This window comes from Lepisosteus platostomus, chromosome 7 (genome assembly GCF_059453375.1).
Source record: "Lepisosteus platostomus isolate fLepPlt1 chromosome 7, fLepPlt1.hap1, whole genome shotgun sequence".
Lineage (NCBI taxonomy): Eukaryota > Metazoa > Chordata > Actinopteri > Semionotiformes > Lepisosteidae > Lepisosteus > Lepisosteus platostomus.
In genome coordinates this window covers 6,196,569-6,213,436 of record NC_142617.1, presented here as the reverse complement: position 1 = coordinate 6,213,436, position 16,868 = coordinate 6,196,569, and the positions used below count along the sequence as shown (strand labels likewise).

General features: G+C 42.3%; 1 protein-coding gene across 1 annotated transcript; it reads right to left on the bottom strand.

Moving 5' to 3' along the window:
* Positions 1 to 3,008: 3,008 nt before the first annotated feature.
* On the bottom strand, positions 3,009 to 16,257 carry mogat2 (monoacylglycerol O-acyltransferase 2). Its single transcript, XM_088638877.1, has 6 exons — positions 16,029 to 16,257; positions 14,244 to 14,422; positions 5,365 to 5,569; positions 4,975 to 5,149; positions 4,559 to 4,758; positions 3,009 to 3,299 (listed from the first exon to the last, which is right to left on the bottom strand). Exons 1-6 carry the CDS (start codon positions 16,120 to 16,122, stop codon positions 3,145 to 3,147), a joined length of 1,008 nt encoding a protein of 335 aa, XP_088495003.1. The 5' UTR covers positions 16,123 to 16,257; the 3' UTR covers positions 3,009 to 3,144.
* Positions 16,258 to 16,868: the final 611 nt, after the last annotated feature.

The window sequence follows — 16,868 nt, the reverse complement described above, 5'->3', positions numbered from 1 at the left end:
GTGGAGGTAGCGCTCATCTATTAGTGCACTGACATCAGAAGAGCTTCTGCACAAGCCTTTGTATCAGAACATGCTAACCGTGTAAAAGGTGTGGGTGTCCGCATGAACGGCACCATTTGGTGAACAGCCAGACAGACACCGATGAAGAAATGGCAGCTGACTAAACAGTATTGATGAAATCGTTTCGGGAGGCATGCAGAATCATTGACACACAACTTGGCAGCCAGGCATGCCTACTTTCGCATTCTTGTCTACAGAAATTAAGAAATCATCTCGTTTTATCATTTTGCAACTCGCTGCTGACCTTTCCCTGGATTAATATGTCCCAAAAAAAATACATGGGCTGACCTTTACCAATTGTATGATCTATCTAAAATGTAGGACCTAATATAGGCTACAGAAATAGATGGAAATTACTACTTTGTAAACTAACCGTTCAGTCCAAAATATAACTTTGTAATAAACCGTGTACTTTTTGAGGTATTTTGGGAAAAAATAATTTGGTGTCTGTTAGAATTAGTCGACACATTGTATTTGAAAGGTTGAATTCAAAATGACCTATGCTGCACTTGAAGATGGACCACAGGCTGTTTTGAGAGTTGTACTGGAAGCATACAGTAGGGGAAGGAGTAGGATTTGCATCAGGTTAGGGTCAAATCTGTATTTTCATACCTATTTCTCTTCACAGTGCTTGCATAAGATCCTTGTAACTTGATTTTTTCCATCCATTGGCAACTGTATTTGTCAAATTTGATTAAATATTCTAAAATGTGATCCACTCACACAATTTTCCCATTTTATATTTTAATGCTTGGTACAGTTAACGTAATTTTTTATTTTTTAACTCAATCAGCATTTATCTTTTGCTCTACCATACAGAATTTGTTTCCTGTATTTCATGTAAAATTATACTTCAGGTTGCCTCGGATAACCTGAGTAATATATGCCTTTTAAAGGATATCGGCTTTTATACAGCTGGCATTCAGCTCACTTAAAAGGACACATCAATGAACAGCAATAGAGTCCTTGCCTATTTAAATATGACTAATAAAAAACTGTACATTGTCCAAGGAAATGTAATCTGAATTTGTTTTAGGAACCTTTAAAAGTAATACCCCATGGAAGTAGGAAGTGCAGGACAAGGGTCTTTATTTTAACATGCAAAAACTCCTTCTATGTATATACATAGAACAGCTTTTGTCAATATTACAGGGAAACTATTACTATTCTAATTGGGCACAAAGTACACATTGAAGTGCGATGTGGAAGAGGGCATCCCTTCCTGGGTCTCAGGTACTGCTAGGCTAACAAACACGTCATCGAGCAGTGAAAGCATTTTGTTTTGGTTACAGAATTACTTTATTTAATTCCTGAATGAACTGAGACCCCAAATCTAGGGGACTCGTCCTGAGTCCAAGTCATTTCTCACAACTTAAAGCTGCTGTTTTCCCCCAAAACTGCTAGCTTTGCACTTTCAAGAACATAAGAAAGGTTACAAACAAAAGGAGGGCATGGGCCCATCTTTCTTGAGCCACATTGTGTGGTAAAGATTTGTGGCTTTTTGTTGACCTGTTCCTAGACAAACTGATTTATGTGAACGAAATAATTAATTATGTGAAATATTGTTTCAAAATGCATGTTTTCACATTGGCAATCCTAAAGATCCTAAAGATATTGTCATTTGTATATCAATGTACAGTGTTTGTTTCCTGCTTAAACTTATTATACAGTGCTTTGAGATCATATTTTTATCATATGCCACTTCACATAGCACATCAAAATCATATACAGTAGTCATTTTGTGCAACTCACTATACACCATTCAGTGGTGTTGCCGTAGAGATTGTTAAATATCAACGTGCTTGAGAGTTTACTCTCAGGGACCACGCAAGGACAAAACGTTAGCATTCATTCCAAATGTTTTATGTGACCGTGCTCTGTTGAAATATCACCTGGACATCTGTCTTTAAATGTCTGGAATATTGCAACAGACAGTTGCAGACAGAGACACTCTGCAGTTTTGAAATAACTGATCTCTGCCATAAATCAGACATTATTATAAAACTGTAAAGGGCAGCCAAATTGCCTTTTTGTATGGAAGGACTCCAGTCCAGGCAAGAGCGTTGGTTCTGCTGCAGTAGCAGCACAACGATATCTGAGCTGCCGTGAAGAGACACTGTAGCTGTGGCAAAGGCAGCTGCCCAGTCAGGCTGCTCCTTGGCAAACCGACTGTGGGGGAGAGTCTGTGCTGGCGCTTTTGTCTGTTAAATAGATGCAGTTTTAAAAGTTGTCCTGTCCCACACTGACCTTCCAGTGATTTTCTCAAGTAACCTCCCTGTCCCTCTGCACCCTCTGTGGCTTCTTCTCGGCTTTCTAGAGGTTAGTGGTAATGTCATGGGTTTGAATAAAAAGACCTGCTGCCCATTGCAGTTTGTGTTTGTGCTGGACCCCCGAGACAGGAATACTTGGAATGAGCATGGTGTTCAGAGAGCTAACATTCAGAATAAATGTACAAATTTGGCCTGGGAGCACTACAGAAGTATTTCAGCTGCCATTTGTGTATAGTATTCGCGATCACCGTCACCTTGACTTGGATAAGGGGCATGTACACTATCAACACAACATTACGTCATGTGTAAATTGTAACTTTATTCATTTAATCAAGAGCTACAAACTATAATTCCCAGTTCTGTGCCTGAAATTGATAAAAACCTTATCCAACATTTTGTTACACAGACACCAATTCTGGCTAAACTAAGCAAAGTTAGCGCATAAACAATGGCTAAAGCACGCTGGTCCCGTGCCAGGCGCCAAGGTCAAAATAAATGCTTCTCCTGTTTGCCTCATTTGCAGTCATTCATTAGGTTAGAGGCACTCGTGAACTTGGTTGAACCGCTGAGTTTGGATTTACACCTCAGTGTTATTACAAGTGCTTAATGTCAGGGCAAAGAAACTCAAATGTCTGGGCAACTGCAAACAACGACGTTATTAACTTAACCGTCTGTTACATACAAAAATACATTTCGAGTTAAGCCTCCAGGGAGTGACACAGACTTGCAAGATTTACAAGAAAACCCCTTTGCATGTGATTGGGGATGATGCAACGTCTGCTCTTTTGAAGAAAGGATTCCAGTGAGAAAGGGTTCATATGAAGCTCAGGTGCTTGTCTTCTGGCACGCCGTATTTGCCCTTGTGCTCCTCGAACAGCTTGCACAGCTCCTCGATGTACAGCTCATGAAGTGCGTCCACTTCCTCCTCGGTTGGCTTTTCGTTTCTCTCTACTTTGATCGGCTTCCCGACTGCAGGCGGAAACAAGAAAGCAGTGCAGGCGTATTAGCCCTGTCCGTGCGCCAGATGACATTCTACTTGGACATTAGTACGCAGTTGCTTTAAAGCCCCGATATACAGTACCAGATCATGGGCCCACAATCGTGTTAAGTGGCTGTAATACTTTCCTGTCCACAGCTTGCAGCACACATGCTACTTGTTAGTAAAGAACTCGGTGCCTATATTTGAGCACATTGCTCTTCTGTTTCTCACACAATGATACCTGTTGCTCACACATCAAAATGCACCATGTTTAGGTCACTAATGCGACTCCAGGACATAGTAAATAAAATGCTTGTGCTTTATGTAGATTTATGTAGTAATCTTTTTCACTCAGCATCTTCAGTTAAATCACAAAGTGCTTGCCTGGTTAGAGCTTTAGACTTTCAGCACTTCAATGTTTAAGTTCAATGCCTTAGCTACTGGCTTCACACTGTAATTATTTAAACAATTGTTCAGATGTCTGAGGATGAGAAACATTTTATTACATCAAGGCCCTGGGATTCAGTAATCTATAATCTAGGTCATTTTTAGAATGATAAGGAAAGCAAGTAAACATGATTTGTGCTCTCTGCTGTCCACAAATGAAACAGTATTTAAAAAGAGGGTCAGCATTACTGCATTTCTCCCTGTGCTACAATACTTGCGTGGTATCCAAAAACCAGAAGGAGGAAACCTTGAGCCTGAAGGAGGAATTCTGAAAATGTCCTTTTTGCTTAGATGAAGGTCATAATGATATCAGAATAAAATACTGTATATTGCTGAAGAGCCAGCATTATACACAGGCATGTCAGTACACACAACCTGACTAATTTAAGGTAATGCAGGCAAACGAGCCATGATTCCATTTTTGTTCATTTAACGGAATGCATGAGCAGAGACACAGCAGTGGATTCGATTTTAATGTAGTGAGTCTGCGACACCAAGGCCTGCAACCCCAGCCCGTGTTTCTTACTCCTTGAGGCTGCCCTGGGAAAATAAAGATGTCAGAAAAGTGGAGAAAGTGACCTCCTTCCCCACCTGCTTTCCAAGAACAATTTGTGTTCTCCAACTGCTCTAACTGAATTGAGGAACGCATCGTTTCCTCAGTGGCAAAAGAAGCAAACCACACGTCTCCGAAATGAAATTCCCGGTAGGCGTGGGGAATTGAAGTCACGCCGGCGCTAGGAGCCTAGGTCTGTCAGCCCGCCCTGTTCACCCAGCCAAGGCCCCGACCTTTGACCCGGCTTACCCACGGTGAAGATGGGCTTCCTGTAAGGGATGAGTCCGAAGCTGTACTGGAAGACGCCCCGCGCGTGGAAGAGCGGCAGCGAGACGCCCATCATCTTCTGCAGGCGCTCCTGGAGCCAGCGCAGCCAGGTGCCCCGGGGGTTGTCCAGCTGGTCGAACACCTCGTTCTCTCCGAAGGAGAACACGGGGACGAGCGGGGCCCTGGAGAGCACCGGGACAGATGGCACCGTCACTGCCCAGCTCTCGTTCTCAGAGCCCCCCCCCCCGATTAGGATACCGAGCGGTCGCGCGGATCTGTCATCTTGAACCCTTGCGCGTCTGAGCTCTGAGGCACGTCCAGTTCTAGAGTTTTGAGTCTCCAGTAGCACGTTGCCCCAGTGCTTCCTGTGGAGCGGTCACACCCGCCCCTGCTCTTACCCGTGCTCAATCGCCAACTTGACAAACCCCTTCCTGTTGGCCAGCAGCAGGGTGAAGGCTCCCGGCCGGGCATCCAGGGCTTCGGGCGCCCCTCCCACCGCGATGACCACCACATTCCCGCCCTCCGGGCGCCGCAGCAGGTAGCTGGCGCTCTCTTTGTCCGAGGGGATCAGTCCTGGAAAGCACAGGTCCAACGTCTCCTCTTTTTAATTCCTTCAATTCCGCATTGATTTGTTTTTACAGGAAGTTCTTTGCTGCTAAAAGGCCCGTGAGGTGAAATGGACCCTTCCCGCCCCCCTGTGATCATTAACCAGCCCTGAGAAATGCCCCCCGTCTCTGCCCAGCACACGCAGCTCGCCCTGTCTCAGAGGCAGGCCGCCTTCTCCTCACCTCCAGACAGGATGTAGTCCCGGAAGAAAGGCACCCTGAACCACAGCGGCAGCATGAGCAGGAAGGGCGTCATTCCGGGGAAGAGCTGCAGGAATCCGGTGGACAGGGTGCAGAAGTTCACGAAGGCCCCCGCCACCAGCACCCCATGAGGATGAAACCCAAACACGTAGTTCAGTCTCGGGTCCAGGTCGGCCGTCTTCACCAGCTGGGGGCCGGAAACAGGGAACGACGGGGAATTAAAAGATGGAAACGTGCCGGCCACCGAAATCACAATCGCAATGAACCAGCGGGAGGTGCAGAGTGGGTTTCGGCATGTTACCCATGTTACTGACTCTGGCGTTGCTCAAACTAAGAGTTGGTCAGCCTCTGACACACGGTATAGAAACATGAGCAGCCAGAGCACCAGAGAAACAGCAGCCCAAGCAGAAATTGTGTTACAAGTTCAGAATGAAATAAGGATATGTCCTGAGCTCCCCACTTAATATACAGTAATATCAACACTTGGTCTTGCACAGGCATACAGTTCGTTAATATCACAACCGATATTCCCATTAAAGATGGGGAGAAGTCTGCTTTCGAAAAGCTAGCTTTTGAAAAACTCAACATATGGCAAATAAATGGGTTTTTTTTTGCGTCTCCCGAGACGTATCCGATTCAAATTTAGTTTGTGCTTTTTAAAAATCTTATTTTTTTAATTCTTTTTTTGTACTCGGGCACATTGCTTTCCACCTTGTTTTTTTTACTTTCCTGGAGACCCAGCGAGAGATAAACATCAGAACATCAGGCTTGGGTAATCCCACAGTTGAGTGAGGATCGGTCAAGGCAAGGGCATCACCAAAGTGCTCTCCATGTGAGCCCCATGAGTGCCAATGTATTGTAGGATCCTTGTCCAAACAAAATGCACGTGCTTGTTTGTATTCAGAGTGCTGGAGATTAGAAGGAGTCCAAGGTCAGAGATCTCTGAGATCAATACCCCCCCCCCCCAGCTGAAATTATCACAATGTTCAAAGCCAAGACAATATTAGGGCCTGATAACATTGAAGCAGACAAAAAGAAGAACACAATGTTTCCATATAAAACAAAAACCTGACTAATTAGCCAAGCATTACATTCATCAATGGTAACTTTAAAGTTACCATTTTAAGTAACTATCTGGGTTTTTTTATTGCATCATTATCTTGTAATAGAGGCTCTCAGTCCTGGTCACGGACGACCTGTATGCTGGTTTTTGTCCTAACTGGGCCCTTAAACACTAGTGTTAACCGGGACCTGTATCTGATTTGCTTGCTGGTTTAGACTTTTTTTGCACTCAGCACCTGGTTTAAAAAATACCCCATATAAAGTACATTATTTCCAATACCTTTATCAGGCAAAACTTCATACAGTCTCTCCCCACCTTGCTATTTATGAATCCTTATCACCATCTAAACAGCTCTACAACAGGTGATCAATTGATAATGAACAGACACTGGGAATTGATTGAGTATCAGACAACTCCCGCGGTGAGTCAGTGTTTTTCCTTCTGTTTTTCTCTTGCTCTTCTCCTCCTGCCACACCTGAATGACAACAGTCCTGAGTCTCACTTTTACAGATATAAATTAGCCTATGATAAAGCATTTGGCTGCAGCAAAACCAGAAGATACCCCGGTCCATGACTGAGAACTGCCGTACTAGGGTATTTTTACATTGTGTGCAGGGAAAAACGTCTCAACAAGCAAGCAGATTAATTACTGGGTGTAATACGCTTTGGTTAGTAAGGCCCCAACAGAAGCAAAAACCAGCAGACACAGGGTTTTCCCAAGATCTGGACTGAGAACCTCTGTCTTTTAAAAACAGCAGCAACAGGAACTTTACGTAAATATTACATAAACATTTCCACGTCAGAACTTACTGTGTGACTCAGAGAATGCGTAAAAGAAAACCACCCCAATCAAATGCATTTTAAAAAACAGAGAAGGTTTGTTATTTCATGCTGATCCGGTTTCTTAGGGTTATTTTCTCAGAAAGTGATGAAAGCTCCAACATAGCTTGTTTGTAAAAGTAGCACCCTTTTGAAGTAAAAGTGATGCTTTAAGTACATGTGTAGTTTTATGTGTACGTTTGTTTGAATATGTACTGCCTCAGTGCCAGAACAGTTAACAGAAGATCCCAGAAATGTAACCACCTCCTTCAGTGAAAGATATTAGTTAAATGACTTATTTTGACCTTTCTTTCTTTGAATGACCTTTCAAAGAGGATTTCAAAGTGTCTTACTGTAGGTAAAACTTACAGCCAATGTCTATGTAATGTTATAGCAAAGAAGCCATAAGGATCGGGACACATTATTCTCAGACAGAGACTGAATACTGAGAGTGACAGACGTAATATCTTCATGGGTGAAGCCATTCTCTTTTCGCGTATTATATTTATAAAATAAAAGGTCTACTGGTCAATTAAAAAGCTGATGCTCAATCTTTTAAACATTGGCTATTGGAATGGGTCTACCGATACTAGGCTGCCTGTGTTTGTGAACACTCACCCATTGTTTGAAGCAAAAGGCACTACTTTCATTGCCTGTGCCAACGGCCTCTGTCCCCACAGATTAATCATTGTCTCTTGTTCTTCAGCTCAGGCTCTTTAAGTGTTTACAAACACTGGGCCCCGTTTTCAAAAAACATCCTCACAGCTTGTTTTTCTCAGAGAAACTGGAAGGTGAAGGTGCTGATATGAGGGACAATGACGTGAATGACCAAAATGCACACAACCGATTAATTCACCTACACGTTCCACGAGCAACACATTTTTTTTAAATGTGTAAAAGGAAACTCCATTAGATCTGGGGCTTTTTCAAATAGAAATGTAATAATTTGTATTGGCTTGCGGGAGATAGTCTTATCTACTTGAATACAGAAGCAGATATCCATTGCCATCTGGTCACTTGATGGCAGCTAAATTGTATTTTCTTCATCATTCTCAAAACAGTGTTCTTGAGCCCTAAAATTTAGGCACTAGCTATATTTTCCTTCATGGAAAGACATATTATTGCAAATCTGAACGTTAAACTCAGAACAAAAAGCCTATGAGCGCATAATTCAAGGTGAGAGATTTGAATGTCTCATCAATTTTGCATCTTTGAAAGTCTAAGAGATTTCGCGTTTTGCATGGTTGTAATGTCTACAGGAAGTTATACATTATTGAGGAAATGTGCAGGGAAGCCTTTTAAAGGTTAATTGATGGAAATTCTTTTAAAATCAGCATCAGACAGTAGGGCAGGAGTCTTCTTTGACACATGAAGGCCATTTATCATATCTAGAATCCCCACACGATGGATTTATAACAGAAAGCAGTGATGTGACAGAGTGAATACAAACCAGCCTTTTTGAAAAACAAAGGGATTTTGTTCAGAGACAGTCACAGATTTAATAAACCTCTCCCAAATCGATGTTGAATTTCCAGGATACGCATTTGACTTGTGAAATTTGCTGTTTAACACATTCCATGATGACGCATGAAGTCATATGTTGGCTCAGACCACCCCATCCCCTGTGCCTCTTTTAAAGCTCTGCATACATGCTCTGCACCTTTAAAGGGTATCTCTGTCACCAGAGTAGTCTGAAATATCTCATTCTTACTCTCCATCATGAATGAAGGGATCTCGTCTCCCTTCATTCACTTCTTAGGTTTTCATTGCCCTACAGAAGGGGTCTGCATTTCTGCTCCAAGAAAGCCCCAGGCCACCAGCTCCTAAAAACCTAACTGCATTATTCACTACTTAATTTTAATACCACTTCATTTTTTTTAGCCTGGGAACAACATATGTTTCCACTGTGCCTATGTACGGAACATTCAAAATCAGGTGAAACCAAACTCAAACAGCCAGATGTAGTTTTTGATATGACCGGACAGACATATACAGCACAGTATTTACACGAACAAATCCGCAACTATAGAGACGAACAGAGGACATCTTCTCCTCCAGCCCTTATTGCAGCAGCGGAGCAAATCCGAGCTTCAGTGAGCAACTCTGGGTTACAAACCAAGAGTCAAACGCACACTGCATGGAGTTTCCAAGGTACAGTAGCAGGCTTATCTGAGCAAAGCTGTAGACGGGCTTGAAAGATGAGCCAAGGATATGCAGACCAGGGCTCCTGCTGCACACTCCAGTGCAAGAAGACAAACACCCAAACCCTCCTCTCTGCTTGGAGTCTAAACCAGTGGATTAGGCAAGATACAGTACCCTTCGGCACCCTTCAAACTGTGCCCGAGTAACAAGCAAGAATCTCGTGACGTATGAATTCAAGGCACTGTGCTCAGTGCAGTGACGTGACAAGTAAGACAGATGTACAGTATTTGTAGTATTTGGTGTATTTCTATCCAGGTCAGATTGATTGGGTGGCACATGCTGTAGAATGAAGTGCTCCTTTTTATAATAAAACTTAATGAATGATGGTTTTTCATTTTCTGTTTGGACTTGATCAAATTCTTTCTGAAATAATGTTTTTAGGTATTATAAAATAATTAGAAGTTACATTTTCACACGCTTGTCATTTGAAGTGTTTATTGTATCTAAAGAGTGAAGGGGACGCTTGTGTTTATCTGTGTTTACTGTATATCTTTGTGGTTTTTTTTTTCTGATCTAGGTTGAAGTGCCAAGACTTTATCCTTATTGTTATAAGAAGTTATTATTGTCGGTAAATGAATTTGGTATGAGTGTTGCTCTGGTCTTCTTTCTTTGAGCATTTAAGTGGCTTCAATAAAACAACCACTGATTAAAACAGTTGATTTTAAGGTGGTTGATTTTAACAGTTGATTTTTTCCATTTCAAACTTGATGAAGCTTAGGAGTTTTTGTTCCATCTGTAACCCATAAATACCTCTAGTTCAAACTCAATTCCTGGACAGCACAGTGTCTTAGATTTTTTTGTTCCAACCAGGCTTTCAACTACTTAGTTGGTCCAATTAGTGAATTTACTACTTAAATGTAAAAGAACAGTGCAACCTGGCTCTGTGGAGTTATATGAATCTACCTTTAATCATGTAAATGTGTTGAGTAAACTATCATAAAAGAGCTTAAAAAAATTCTGACAAATCTAAGTAAATAGTTTGGCTAATTGATTAAATTGACTACTGAAGCTGCAACAAACACCAAACAGACATTGTGTCAGAGCCCCTAGTTCCAATCCTGTTGCAAACAACTGGAGAAAGAATAAAATCCTTGATGTGTGTACTAGGCTTTGAAGATTTGGTGCTGTTTTGCTCTCAGTGCTTGTCCCGCAGAAAACATTAACAGCTATCTGGTATTGAGGTCAAAAAGTTAGACAAGGGTCAGAACAACAGGCATCCAGAGGAAGACAAACACAGACACGCCTTTACTGAAAGTCCACAGGACAGGAGTAAAAGATAACAAAGAATAACAGAGTGTTCAATATTCAACTCCTTGTTCAATTGTAGGCACTTTTGTGTGCTCCTTTAATGACTACGTTTTGTACAGTTTGGGAACATTTGTAGATTTAGGGCAACTTTTATTTGACCAAAATATATAAGAGTAAAATAATGTATATTTCATTAATATTTTATATTTTAAAAATAAAACTTCAGTGATAATGTCACACCTGCACTCCCTTGTTATTAACATTAGAAGTCAATAGCTCATCATATACTCTGTCCTGAACAAAACCAATCTACAGTTACTCGTGTTGTTCGAGGTTATTAAAAATCCTATAGAAATTCTTCTCGGGGTTTGTGTAGTACCGTTTACGACCAGAATGTGGCAGCATTGTGTTGTGCTGCTTCTGCCAAATATTACTAATATAACCTGCTTCTGAAGGAACTGTCCTGTCTATTCCTCAACAACTGTGGCACATAGAGACTTGAATGTAAATCTGTATTTAATACTTTGTGTGATTACAAAACACGCGATTTCCCATGTTTCGACTGCTCTGTACTTATTTTATTTTTCAACAAGTTATGCCCACTTGTCATAATGAAAGTAATGTTAGTTATATTTTTATGCTTGCCAAAGAAACACAGACACACCTTAACTGAAAGTCCACCGAAAAATAGTGAAAGACGAAAGAGAAAGCACTAATAAACCCTACATCAAATTTTCATTATGCAGTTATAGTTGATTTAAATATTATTTAAAATATTAAATTTCACGTGGTCTTGACTGCAACTACTGTACTTTTTACATTTCAGAAAGCATTTTTATTACGCCTCTTCTTTTAAGTAAGCAATCCTTATTAGTATGTATTAGTATTAGTATTAGTAAATCCATGAACTGTACTTATGTAAGAAAACTGGAATCACACTGATGAGAGCTGCCAGCTGAACTTGAGGACAAAAATGACAGCTTGTCCAGACCAGTGAGGATTCTGATGCACAGATGAGCCCCAAACTAGATTAAACCAGTCAACTGCGGTGACATGCTCTGAGTTTTTTTAGCCTGTAATCTGTCGTGTTTCCATTGCATTTCCATAGCGTCGACTTGGCTACAATATTCAGATTAATTCTAAAATATAGAACTCTAAAGGTTTCTATGGTTACTGGTCTGTCAGCCAGATTTGCTCTCCGTCTCCAGAATTGAGCTTGGAGCTCTCTTCTCTCTTCTTGCTCTGTATCTTTGGTACAGTTGGCTAGCACCTCTGCACGAGCAATTTCTGACTTTATACCATTTGTCAATCAGGATCGATATCCATCCAACTATTATCAGAAAATGGCTTATTCCTGTAAGGGTCATGGCAATAAAAATTATATTTAGGTACTGTATGCTGTATATACTGGACAGTACACGTCTTTACTGGAAGCACAGAGCTTAACGAGACACCATACCCATCACAGAGTGACGGGATGCTTTAAAGGCTGCAATATCACACCCAGGGAGGCAGCTAGAAAAGCCATGTGAGCATGGGGTGAACATGCACACTCCACACAGAAAGTGCCCAGGCAGGAATTGAACCCAGGACCCTAGAACTGTGTACAGTGGCAGCACTTAGGTGCATGCCACAATGTCACTCAAGCATGCACATAAAGTCTGGGAGTAAAATCCCAACATCTAGAACATGTTTTTTTGTTTATTATTATTATTATTATTATTATTGTAGTGAAATTTCTGAAAAACATTTTTTTTATAATCACCACAACACAAGCCAGACTGGCACAAGGTAAACCAGTGGCAATTCAGGCCTCAAAAGCCATTAATCAGAACATGTGAGGTACACGAATAGACAAAACACAAACTGCAAATCTAAGATGTGTGCTATAAATAATACATTACCAAATGTTCTGCAGTGAAAGATTTAAAGAGCTGGCAATAACTCACTCTGCCAGTTATTTTTTTTTTTTCACCAATGGTCCTGGTGTTTATTTTGCCTGGACTGGACTGGCACTCACATTACATGTTTCCTTTCACGCATTTCACGAGAAAGTTCTGGATACCGTCTATGCTGAACCTCCATTTGGAAATAAAGAACTGAACTAGTCTTCACAGTGTTGTGCACAGAGCAACCAGCAGGATCTCCCTGGGATATAAATTAATTTACAGGAACAATCAGGCCGCCACAGGCTTGTAAAGACATCCTAGAAACTGAGTATTTCTACAGCCAACAGTACATGACTGCAGCAATTACCCTTCAGCCCCGGTGTGCGCCGGGCCCTGGCAGAGGAACAAGGAGCCAGTCGGTGCCAGAGCAGCTGAGAGAGATCTTCTGGCAGGCTGAGATGTGCCCCTCTCACCGAGAGTCCAAAATGCAAAGATCTCTGATTTCCATCAAGGACGATGTTTACAGGGCAGAGCATGAGATATAGCTTTTATTGTGAAGGCAAGATAAAATGGCTCCATATGGGAATGGAATATACCAGAAATTAAGGTGAAATTCATTTTAAAATCCCAGCCATATATGTATTCCATACCTAAGAATAAACAGGATGGAGAAAGGTAACATTCAATTGCTAAAAAAAAATAGTTTGGAACATGCTGCTTAGCAGAATCTATGCTTCAGGAGAGAGGGGTCACTTACTAGTGCTAATGTGTGGGAAACAATAATTAAGAAAAAATACATTTATTGTTAATAAAAAACAAACTGCCGAGCAGCTAAAATAGTGTTTTGATCTGCAATATTTTCTCAAGGCAGATCTGAAGAATTGCAGAAATGTGTCTGAAGGAGAAATATAGCTGTAATGGGCTGAGATACGGAGGTTAATTGTACACTTACCTTATCTTATCTGTCAAGGGTGCTCTTTATCTCCGACTATTTACAGACCAAAAAAGCTATAAGGCAGTTTTGGATGACAGCAACAGGCTACAGTACCTTCTAGAATGAATTCCCCAATCGCAACAGCCAGACTAATTTGATATTGCACAGACAGAAAGGCAAAGGTGAGAAGGTCAACTGACAACAAGAAATTGACTGAGAAAACTGTTAACAACCACAGACAGAGCACGGGTGGTCTAAGTCAGCACGCAAATCGCCCATTAAAAGAAAAGCAACAAACTGCAACTTTCCCTCAAACTAACTCTCCACGTTTCTTTTTGATGCTGCACACTGATATCGGTGATGCTGTTATTGTGGAGAACTTTTTCCATATTTTGCTGTGCCTGCTTTAAATGACCTAGGCCACCCTTTGACTGTTTATGATCTGAATATTTGTGTAAGTGGCATTTGGGTATTGCAGTCCAACAATGTACACACGCCATTCTGCAGGCTAATGTTCCTACTGGGTGAAAATCTTCCCCTCCTCCTCTCCGAAGGTGGCAAGGAGCCCGGATTCAGAGTGCATACACATTTTCTACTGGTGGGACTTTGAAATCCCATAAAAGATTCAATGCTTGCTCTTCGGACTAACGCCTTTCATCCTCCGCAGCCTTCAGCCCAGTGAGCGAATGAGACTCAGGTGTCTTACCTTAACAGGAAAGTAGTCCCGGAGATACTTCCACAGTGGCAGATTGTTCATGAAGGGGAGTCTCCTACCCCCATGAGATGGTGTATCGCGGTCAATAAACCACCAGGTGGCATACAGGACGCTGATCAGCCAGAATCGAGTGAAGATCAGGGCGAAAAACAGCACGTAGCAGCACTGCGCTGAGAAGACAATAACCCAGTTAAGGACTGGTGCACACAGCATCCTCTCTCTGTCAATGAGCTTAGGAACACGGATACGGCATTTATTCCTCATAGAGAAAACGACATCATAAATGTAAAAGTACATGTTTTCCTGCCTGTTTGTTTTTTGCAGACACAGAACTCAAATAGTGTTTGATGTGCAGAAAGGCTCCACTGGAGAGTAAATGAGGTGCCACTCCATACAGATCAGCCTGAGTCTGCATCACTGACATTCTGATGACACCGCAATACTGCAGGTATGATGGGAATCGTAAGAAATACAGAACGGTTTGGAGCACTTTTTCCTGCTGACAAATGACTGTTCAGACGAGGCCCAAGCGGCACAGACAGGCCTGGCTGTGTTTGGCAGCAGTCTGCCAGCCTGCAGGTGCAGGGCAGGCGTTCCCAGAAGTCTGCAGCCACTTCTTTGATCGTGCTTGATCGACACTCTGGTGCAGCACTGAATCGCATAATACTGATGCACAGTACTGTTATTTCCACCGTGCAATTGTTTTATCATAAGAATGAAAGCTAAAACTGTTTCTGAACCTTAGAAAAAATGAAAATAACACTGCCAACAGGGAGAAACGAGCATGGAGAATATTGTATACTGTTTAGAGTCGCTAGGATGGGATGTCACACCCACCAGTGAAATGTCCATGATGTCGGTGGTGACACAAACATACACACACTCACACCAGGCCCAGTCTTCTCAGAAGGGAATTAACCTACCAGCCTGTCCTTGGACTCCGGGAGGAAACCAGAGTATAAGGAGGAAGCCCACACAACCATGGGAAGAACATACAAACTTCACGCAGATCGCACCCTAGACCCCATTGACCCAGACCCATGCACTCTAAGGCAGTGATGTTAACCACTGTCCCACCGTGCTGCCCATGGACTGCACTTCCAGCACTAATTTACTAATTTTTTGTACATTTTTTGTAATGGGCATTTTTTAATGCACAGTATGCATTTTCTCTTTCGCACAAATCCATTCAGTTTACGGCCCCAGACAGTAGGCATCCAGAGTCTCCTTCCAAGACAAGACAAGACGCAGGGCCTGACACTTGCAATGCTGTGTTTGCCTCTTCCACCACTGCCAGTGTCAGATCATTTATTTTGAAATATCGCCAGCACATGAGACTCCATAACACCTCAACCAAACACACTTCAGCTGGCGGGACTCTCTTTACTACCGCTTGTGTGAACAGTATTGCAGGCACCGCTATTTCGTGTACAGATATGTTTCTTATTAAAGATGTTTTTTCAGGTTCTGCAGTGTTAATGAATGAGTTGGGACGTATTTCTCAGCCTCGTTCCAGCAAAGCTTTGCTGAAAAAAACCGAGGTGGAAGGGAGCAGCGCTGCCTTGTACGAATGGAATTGTAAGAAACCGTCAGGGCAGTAATTCTCGGGACAGCCGTTGTCACATGGATGCATGCAACAGGAAAGGAGCTGCCTAACCCCCCCCCAAAACAGGAAGCCAACACGCTGACAAAAGCGACGTCTTAACCAGTAGCCCTCTGAATATGGAGTTCAGACGGAGAAGTTCAAGGAGGAAGGTGTAAATAAGCAGGACTTACCCAGCGCAAGAAAGGAGAAAACCCACTGCAGCACGGCTGCGGTCTGCAGCCTCCTGGTTCGAGGAATGTTTAAAGGCGCAAATTGAACCTTCATGGTGGTCTGTGGGGAGACGGCACACGACCTCCGGACACGCAGGCGGCAGCCGAAGAACGGCGCTTGAATTCATTCACTTCCTCTGCTTGCAGGCTTATTTTGCAATTCCTCAATGTAAGGTTCGATTGTGCAAGAGAAACTTCCTGCCCTCAGACCTTTGACCCCCACTACAGTGCCTTGTACACGGTACATTGAGTAGTTCCTCTACACCCGTCACATACACAGACGTGTAGACTGCCGTCCCTGTTTGGAATAGGCAAACCATGCCCACACAAAGCACACAGGAATCAACCAGAAACTGGGGGCTATGGCTTTTTCTCGTCTGTTTTGGAAAAGAACAAATGTGGGATGATCTCTAGCAATGTTATGTCAAGTGCTTGCTGCAAACAGAAGGCCTGGGATTGTAACGATCGTGTCTATCCATCTGATTTGTCAGATGTCCTGATAACAGATGAAGCAGCATGAATCTGTTTATAATAGTCACATCTGAACAGTATTCCCTGTGGTCACGAAAATCCTTGCATCATCCCTGCCAGATAAGCAAGTTCAAAAATAAAACGTGCTGTTTTGGAAGGGCTTTTTCGGAATTGTTTCCTCATCAGTGTTGCTTTCTTTTCATAAGCTTGTCATTTCAATGTTATCTTTATTGTGAGATGTGTTTTTTTTTCATATTTGAGATCGTTGCTTTTAAAGGCATATAAAACATAAAATCCAGTTCCTTAAAAGACTTCAAATACTTTGACTCT

Excerpts from the sequence above, each read along its gene's own strand:
- mogat2 (XM_088638877.1), bottom strand. The coding sequence starts at position 16,122 with ATGAAGGTTCAATTTGCGCCTTTAAACATTCCTCGAACCAGGAGGCTG. Across the intron at positions 4,759-4,974 it reads AAGTTGGCGATTGAGCACGG|GGCCCCGCTCGTCCCCGTGT; the intron begins GTAAGAGCAGGG and ends GGTGCTCTCCAG. Across the intron at positions 3,300-4,558 it reads GAAGCCCATCTTCACCGTGG|TCGGGAAGCCGATCAAAGTA; the intron begins GTAAGCCGGGTC and ends TTCCGCCTGCAG.